General features: G+C 32.8%; 1 protein-coding gene across 1 annotated transcript; it reads left to right on the plus strand.

Annotated features, from left to right (window-relative positions):
* The first annotated feature begins 324 nt into the window (after positions 1-324).
* On the plus strand, positions 325-4,942 carry LOC117925598 (pollen receptor-like kinase 1). The gene is made up of 3 exons (XM_034844659.1): positions 325-1,093; positions 3,389-3,967; positions 4,065-4,942. Exons 1-3 carry the CDS (start codon positions 430-432, stop codon positions 4,721-4,723), a joined length of 1,902 nt encoding a protein of 633 aa, XP_034700550.1. The 5' UTR covers positions 325-429; the 3' UTR covers positions 4,724-4,942.
* Positions 4,943-9,003: the final 4,061 nt, after the last annotated feature.

A 9,003-nucleotide genomic window follows, 5' to 3' on the forward strand; every position in this document is an offset into this window, starting at 1 on the left:
CATTTATCTTTATCTCAAGCCTTTCTCATTTGAGATGGAATATACCCGAAAAAACCCGTTTCATTGTCATCCTTATCATAACTTTCTCATTTTAGATTTTTAATATTAGAAAAGTTGTTTTTATTAAAGCAATCATTATTTGTAAGTGCATTGAGAGTGTAGAAATAGAAGAAAAGGAAGACTTAGTCAATCCCAAATCACCCTTCATCCATTTTGTCCTTTGCTTCCCCCACCTAATCCTCCTATTCTTAGCGCATGCAGCTGCGGTGTCTCCCTTCCTAATTTCTGTGCCATCAAAACTGCTCTCCCCCCTCAAACCTCTTCTTTCTCTATCCCCACAAACCGCCATTCATCAATTGCAGCACCCCCACTGGAGGCTGGAGGGCATGCACGTCGCCCCACAAGCGCGTGCACCAACCGACCTGAATCATGTCCCATAATTATTCACCTTGGCCTCTAATCTTCCTCGTCATCATCTCAGTGGTGCACATTAATGTTGCCTCTGGTGCCAAACCATCCCAGTCTGAAATTCTTCTCGAGTTTAAGAATTCTCTACGTAATGCTACTGCATTAGGCAGTTGGAACACATCCACTACGCCATGCGGTGGTTCGCCGGGAGGTTGGGTCGGTGTTATTTGCATAAATGGAGACGTCTGGGGATTACAACTGGAGGGTATGGGACTCATGGGCACCATTGAAATGGACACCCTTGCGAAGTTGCCTCATCTGAGGGGTATAAGCTTCATGAACAATCATTTTGATGGGGCCATTCCAAAAATAAAGAAACTCAGTGCACTAAAGTCAGTTTTCTTATCCAACAACCAGTTTTCTGGGGAGATAGAGGATGATGCCTTTTCGGGTATGGTTTCGTTGAAGAAGGTGCATTTGGCACATAATAAGTTTTCAGGTGGGGTTCCTGAGTCCTTGGCTTTATTGCCTAGGATTTTGGAGTTGAGATTGGAGGGGAACCATTTTAAAGGCCAGATACCTGAATTTAGAGCAACTCAATTGCAATCCTTCAACATATCCAACAATAACTTGGAAGGTCCGATCCCGGCAAGCCTTAGGAAGATGGAGTTGACCTCATTTTCAGGTGAGTAACTATGATGTCTGCATATAGCCAATTACTAATCATCAATTTCCACGTTGAAGATGATGTTTTTAGGATTTTTAACACTTTCTTACTCTTTCCATAATAACACTTCAATGGATCCTCATCTATAGCAAACTTTGCAACTGTAGTTTAAAACCGAAAATTGAAAGATACACAGGAACAAAACTTGGAACAATTAATCCCTTAATTACTTGAATAAAAGAAGCCCACTATAGATCCCATACTGTTATCCCTTCTCATAATCAATGAAACTGAGAAAATGAATGGACAAGTACACATTGCATTCAAAACATGGCACCAAACGAATTTGATTGGATGAGGTATTGTGATCTAATGGCATGTTGACCTTGAGGCCATGTTTGTTAGGGTAAGGAGAAGTGGGAATGAAAATCTTGCTCCCTTTCTCATTCATTGTTATGGTTGGATAATTCAAGTGATGATGGGAATGAAATAAAAAATAATTTTTATGAAAGTAAAATCATACTTATAAGTGAGATTTTAATTCATCTTTTAAGAGCTTGTATTTTGGTTTACTAGTCTAGTTATTTTTAAAAACATGGTTTAGAAAATAGAAAATAAAAAATAAAAAATGAAAACCTTGTTTGGATAAGTGTTTTAAAAATTAATTTTTTATTTTGATTTTGTAAAAAAAAAAAAAAAAAAGGAAATTCACTTTATACAATATAAATTAAATTTAATTCAAGTCTTAAATAATTTTGTAATTAAAAAGTAAATTTTAATAAAATATGAATAGTTATGTTATAATAAAATCATAAATTATATATTTTTTATTAATATTATAAAAATATGAATATTAACATGTCATAAAAGGATAATTCATTTATTTTTTAAAATATAAATAATAATTCAAAATTAATAATTGCTAATACATTTTTTTTTCAAAAATAATTTTATTAACTAAATTTTAATTCTTTTAATATATAAATAAATCAATTTTTCATTATATATACACATTTATATTTTTATTTAGTTCGTAATTAATTAATCTTAAAAATTAGAAGATCCATTCAAGAATTTAAAGTATTAAATATATATATATATATATATATATATATATATATATATATATATATATATATATATATATTAATATTGTTTATAGTTATTATATATATTTTATGAGTTTCAAATTACTTTTTAAAAATTTTTAAACTCATTAATAAGTTTAATACAATTTTTTGTTTAATTTGAAATTCATTTCTCTAACAAAAAAATTAGAAAAATGGTTTTCTATTTTGTTTTGTTTTAAAAATTGTTTCTATAGAACAATAATCAAAGAGTGCTATAAATTTTTAAAAACAATTTTGTTTTTAAATCACACACTTAAATATGTTTTTAATATTTAGCAAAAAAAAAAAAAAAAACTTTCAGAGATGTTTATTTAAATGAAACTAAAAAAATTATTTTACTATGTATGGTGAGAGATTTTTTTATTTTTTATTTTTTGTTAAATGAAAACAAGAAATGATTTAAAACTATATATAGAGATATTATTGACAATTTATTTATTTATTTTTTATTCTCATTCCCACTGTTACTTAATATTGAAATAAAAATACTAATAATCATTCTAATCTTACATTATTTCTAAAAATAAAAAAAAAATAATAATAAAGTGGTCTCAATAAATGCACTTTGCATGGTACCATATCAAGAAAGGTGTATGTCTTAGTAAAAATTATGATACACAGATTGTTTAGAGTCCATTTGATAGTGATTCTAAAAAACATTTTAATATTTTTAATATTTGAAAATTTTTATTCTTCAGGTGTTAGAAATGTTAGAAACATTTTTTAGAATAATTTATAAACGCACTTTAATGGTGCATTTAATAGTGATACTAGGAAAAGCTTCTACCATTTTTAATACTTGAAAAATTTTATTTTTCAAGTATCAGCAATATTAGAAATATTTTCTAGAATTACTATCAAACGCACTCTTAAAACGCACTTAGTAGTGATTTTAGGAAGTGTTTTTAACATTTTTAATACTTGAAAGATACATTTTATAAGTGTTAAAAATATTAGAAATGCTTTTAAAATCAATGTCAAATGCACTCTTAGAGTCCATTCGGCAGTGATTTTAACAAGTGTTTTTAATTTTTCTAATACTTTGAAATATAAAATTTTTTATGTATTAGAAATACTAAAAACACTTCTTAGAATAACTATCAAATATACTCTTCGTCTTAGATATATGGTAGAGCAATTTTGGGCATATGCTTATAAGACACCTATTGAATTGTGGAAACAGGTAACAAAAATCTATGTGGAGCACCGTTGGGTTCATGTTCTCGGCCAAAGAAACCAACAACGCTAATGATGGTTGTTGTTGGTATCGTTGTGGCCTTGGCATTATCTGCCATCATTGTAGCCTTCATCCTCCTCCGCTGCAGCAAATGCCAAACAACTCTAGTACAAGTAGAGACTCCACCATTGAAAGTGACTTGTAGGGAGTTAGATAAGGTCAAGCTTCAAGAGTCTAACACTGAATCCGGGAAAAAGGTTGAGCAAGGAAAGTTGTACTACTTAAGGAATGATGAGAACAAGTATGATTTGAAAGACTTGCTAAAAGCCTCAGCTGAAATATTAGGCAGTGGATACTTTGGCTCTTCTTACAAAGCTGTTCTGGTGAATGGGTCATCCGTGGTTGTTAAGAGGTTTAGGCATATGAATAATGTTGGAAAAGAAGAGTTTCAAGAGCATATGAGAAGACTAGGGAGACTGAAACACCCCAATTTGCTTCCTTTTGTGGCTTACTACTACAGGGAGGAGGAGAAGCTCTTGGTTACTGACTTCATTGACAATGGCAGCTTGGCAATTCATCTTCATGGTATGTTGTTCCTCCAAACTCGAAACAATTTATATATGTACACACCTAGTTTTTTTTCTATATTAATTAAATTTCCATTTCATTCTTCCTCCATCAGGTAACCATGCTCGAGACCAACCAAGGCTCGATTGGGCAACTCGGTTGAAAATCATTAAAGGAATAGCCAAGGGCCTTGCATACCTCTATACTGAGCTCCCTACCCTAATTGCACCTCATAGCCACCTGAAATCTTCTAATGTTCTTCTTAGCAAGTCTTTCACGCCCCTGCTCACTGACTACGGTCTAGTACCCTTGATTAACCAGGAGATTGCCCAAGCGCTCATGGTCGCATATAAGTCACCAGAATACAAACAACATGGTCGGATAACAAAGAAGACCGACGTATGGAGTTTTGGGACATTGATACTAGAGATATTAACTGGAAAGTTTCCCACTCAAAATTTACAACAAGGTCAAGCAAGTGACGCTGATTTGGCAAGTTGGGTGAATTCTGTTTCCCAGGAAGAGTGGGAAGATGAGGTGTTTGATAAAGAGATGGGAGGGACGACGAACAGTAAATGGGAGATGGTGAAGCTGTTGAAGATAGGGTTGGCTTGTTGTGAAGGGGATGTGGGAAAAAGGTGGGATATGAAGGAGGCAGTTGAGAAGATCGAAGAGTTAAAAGAGAGGGATAGCGAGGATGATTTCTATTCTTCATATGCCAGTGAAATGGAAAGCCCTTCAAGACAACTGTCAGATGAACCCTCTTTCTCATGAATGGTGTTGAAAGGTGGAATTAATAGAGGATTGGCTGCCTTTTTTCATTAATTGTAAATGTAGTGCGGAAGTTGCAACTGCAATTGAGTGAGGGTGTTTAAATTCAGTAATTAATTACTGGTTTCAAGCAGATTCAAAAGCTTTTCCCCTCTCTTTCTTTCTCCTTGCGCTACCAGACTGCAAATTGGTTGGGATTTGGGCTCTACATTAATCATAAATTTCTTCTCCTCTATTCCATGTGTATATCATACAAAAGGGGTGCATTGCGCTGTGGAAAATAGCATACATTTGTACGAGAAAGCTATTCTAATTCATAAAAGAATTACACTACTCATCCAAAATCATATGATCATGAGAGGATAAATGAAAGCCAAGTTCGGACCGGTCCTTTTGCAAACTACTTTCATTTCTAATCCATTGAAAATTAATTTTGAGCTTTCAAAACTTGAAAATTAAAATTGATATGTCCAAGCATACCCAATTAATGCATGTATGTTAAAAAATAAACAACAATCAAGATTACAACAGTTAAAAACACTAATTGCCAAGATTAAATTACTAGTATTGTTTTAGTGGACGCTTCAATATAAATATATTAGTGCAAAGACATAAAGATAAAATAATTCATATACAAAATTATATGAAGTTTTCATATGATTTAACCAATCATACCTATATCCACCGGTGATAAAATTATTTTACTACACCATAAAGAATATTATAAAGGACAAAAATATAAATAACTACTGAGTCTCAAAACATCCTATGCTTCTTCGCTTAATGTATCTATACTTAAACCATAAGTTTTCTCAGTATGCGAGTGTTTTCCATTCTTCCTCACATTTCTATCATTCATGTATAGCCTTCGTGAACTCATTTTAATCTTATACCTTTTCTTCCCTCATGATCCCATCTTAAACCTAAAATTCATTTTGTAATTCTCTTCTATGTTTTGTTCTCTTTGACTTTTCTAAAAATCTCGACTTAGGCTTTGACACCAATTTATTGTGCTAGTAGAAGTTTCAATACAAAAATAGTAGTATAAAAATATAAGACAAAACAATCCACACATATAAGTACATAAGATTTTAACATGGTTCGGTCACTCATGTTTTCTTGAATGAAAGAAAATTATTTCATTATACCATAAAGATTATTATAGAGGATAGAAATAGATATAACTGTAAGCTTATAAAACATTCCATTTTCTCCACTCCTTGTGTCTATACCTTGAACCATAAATTCTTTTGCTCCATGAGATGTGTCTTTCATTCTTTCTCACAACTCTATCTACCACATATAGTTTTCACAACTCTATCTCTATCTAATAGCCTTTTGTTTTCACAATCTATAAAATTTATAGAGATATTCCTAATAACTCTTCTTATTTGATAAGAAATTCTATTATTACAATGACATATTAAATATTTTTTTATGAAAAAGAATATTAATATTTCTGAATATGAGACATTTCCAACAACTAGTACAATGACAATGAAATGGTAAGTATCTAAACAACTATAGTTTTAGGATGCACGCAAATATCTATCAAAGCAAAGAGCATTTTTAAGGATACAAGCTCACCACAATACTCAAATTTCAACTACTATCCATGTGATGTAACATGTATTAAGAAGAAAGAGACAAGAAATTTATAGCAATGGTTGAATTCATTAGTGTATGTAGGTATACAGGTGGCCATGCAACAATTAAAGGAATCAACTATACAACAACAATTACAAAGACAATTATATCTCAAGAATTATAAACTAGAATCATAACTATACATACAACAAGAAGAGCAATTGTATGAAGGCTAGTTTAACATGGAGAGAATTTGTAGCTAGGTGTCTTCTTTACTTATATGCCCTCAAGTTGGTGATCACATTATAGACTCCTATCTTGGATTGAAGAAGAAAAAACAATGACTTGCTCAAGGGCTTCATTAAAATAGTCATTGGCTAATCATTAGTCTAGACATTGAAGATTTTATAAATAGCCGTTGAAAACTTCACCATGAACAAAGTGATAATAATTCATAACGTGTTTCATTCTTGAGTAAAGCACAGGTTTGATACAAATAAGTGGCATTGAGGTTATCATATAGTATGTTGGGAGGCTTAATTAGAGATACCCAACTTAGGGAGCAAGTTGAATATTCATGTGACTTTCGTTGTGATGGTTATAGCCTTATATTCAACATTGGTGGTTACTCATGCAACTACAAGCTTCAAGTACTGGGACACCATATTTTGTCAACATAAATGTAGGCCTTGGAAGTGCAATATCTTTATTCCCTACCTAGTGAGCATATGAGAGAGCACTAACTATATTTAGATGACATTTAAGAATAGGACCACAATAAATTTGTTGGTATCACTAAATCAATGGGGTGCATGCTTCTAAGATCCTAGGCATGGTGGAATTAATTGCCTTTAAAGATTTCTAGGGTGTTGAAGAAAATATTTGTAAGTAACTATTCCCAAACCATCTTCACCAAGTTATAAAAGCTCTTTAATTCAAAAGCCAAACGAGTCTAGCTTCCACTTGATGACTCCTTTGAATTTTGATATAAGAGAAGTGTGAGGTTCTCTTCCTTAAGGAAATGGTAGTGGCTATGATTTCTCTCTAATGAATGGAAGAACAAAGATTGTCTAACCATAAACCTTAAGATATAGACAAATGAATAAGCTTAAGTGACTAGGATCCATCTCATAAGCTTAAGTTACTTAATCTAGTCCTAATGAATCCTATGTAATTAATTAGTCCAATGAACTTCAATTAATTAAATATCCTAAGTAGAATCACAAGCACATAATTATAAGATCTAGTACAATTTTGTGTTTATGCAAAAGCACTTATGTGCTTATGCTTTTGTTCCCTTATGCATATTTATAGTAATATATAAATTTCCCTTAAACCAAGTGTTGCTAAAAAATTTGAGCTTGAGCGAACCATTAGGACTTAAGGAAAATATTGACCTCCTCATAATTCAATTATGAAGTTGACTCCACATTCCACTAAAGAGACTTAACTGTACTTTGATATCCTATGACATTAAATCGATATACAAATTAATTAGTTTTCTTAGGTTTGCGACCTACTATCTATTGTATGTAGGTTCTTCATGAACTGATGTTTGTAATCTAACAAAGTGGTAACTATCAACCTTTTAAGACTCTCTAATCCTTAAGTCTCAAATCTACTTATATTATGATGAATGTAAATTAATCTAGCCCTAATGATCCCTATTTAATTAACCCCACATGCTCCATTAAATGTTCCAAGGAGAAACCATAAGTACTTAATTGTAAGCTCTTGTACAATCTCGTGCTTATGCAAAGACATGAATATGTTTACTATTTTGCACCCTTATGCACGCTTATAATTAAATATAAATTTCCCTCAAACCATGTGCTACCAAAGAATGTGAACCTAAGCAAGGACTATTAGGACCTATAGGAAAATATTGAGTCCCTTACAATTTGATAAACATTAAGTTCATATTGGGAATCTCGGATTGCTCCATTCCCTACCCTTTGATCTTATAAGGTGCATGCATCTATCTTACCAGTTGGAGCACCAATTCCGGTGACTGTCACTACTTTGTTCTCACTTCTACTGGCATGTGGTACTCCCTCGATGACAGTCAGGTTGTCCAGGTTAGTGAGAGAACTGTTTTGGATCAGAAGGCCTACATGTTGTTTTATGTTCAGAAACAGAACTTGGTTGCAAGTTCCATAGCAAAGAAAACACATTCCAATGTAAGTCAAGATCTAAAGGAAACCATTCAAAGTGGACCAGTTGGGAAAAGTTTCAGTGGTGGTGATGTTTCTGCTACTGTAACTCAAAATGATGTATCAAATGTTGGCTTGCCAAAGGAGATTCTATCAAGAGAAGCATCAGCTCCAAAAAGTAGCAGGTTCTCATCTGACTGCTTGGCACTAACAAATGGTCCCATGTCTGAACCTCCAACTAATGTAGCATTATCAAAACACTGGGTGACGGGGCTTCCCGTTTTGAACCCTACTTTGGAGAAATCCATGCCACCATCAACTCCATATGTTAAGGGAAGTAGTATCACTAATCTTGACAGTGTTGTTGCAACATCAACTGGTGCCAAATTTAATGGGTGCAGTGAGGATTAAATTTCTAAGAAAGATCAGTGCGTCTTAGATGTCGTACAATCGAACTACATCAGTTCCAAAATTCTGCTGCTGATAAGCCTGACTTAGAGAAGACCTCTCTAAAGGTTGGAAGTTATACTCAAATGGAGTGCT

Source organism: Vitis riparia, chromosome 11 (genome assembly GCF_004353265.1).
Source record: "Vitis riparia cultivar Riparia Gloire de Montpellier isolate 1030 chromosome 11, EGFV_Vit.rip_1.0, whole genome shotgun sequence".
Classification (NCBI taxonomy): domain Eukaryota; kingdom Viridiplantae; phylum Streptophyta; class Magnoliopsida; order Vitales; family Vitaceae; genus Vitis; species Vitis riparia.

What these genes read in the sequence shown, in the direction of transcription:
- LOC117925598 (XM_034844659.1), top strand. Translation starts at nt 430, where the DNA reads ATGTCCCATAATTATTCACCTTGGCCTCTAATCTTCCTCGTCATCATC. An exon ending in GGAGTTGACCTCATTTTCAG is followed by an intron (nt 1,094 to 3,388) that starts GTGAGTAACTAT and finishes TTGTGGAAACAG; the next exon opens with GTAACAAAAATCTATGTGGA. An exon ending in CTTGGCAATTCATCTTCATG is followed by an intron (nt 3,968 to 4,064) that starts GTATGTTGTTCC and finishes TTCCTCCATCAG; the next exon opens with GTAACCATGCTCGAGACCAA.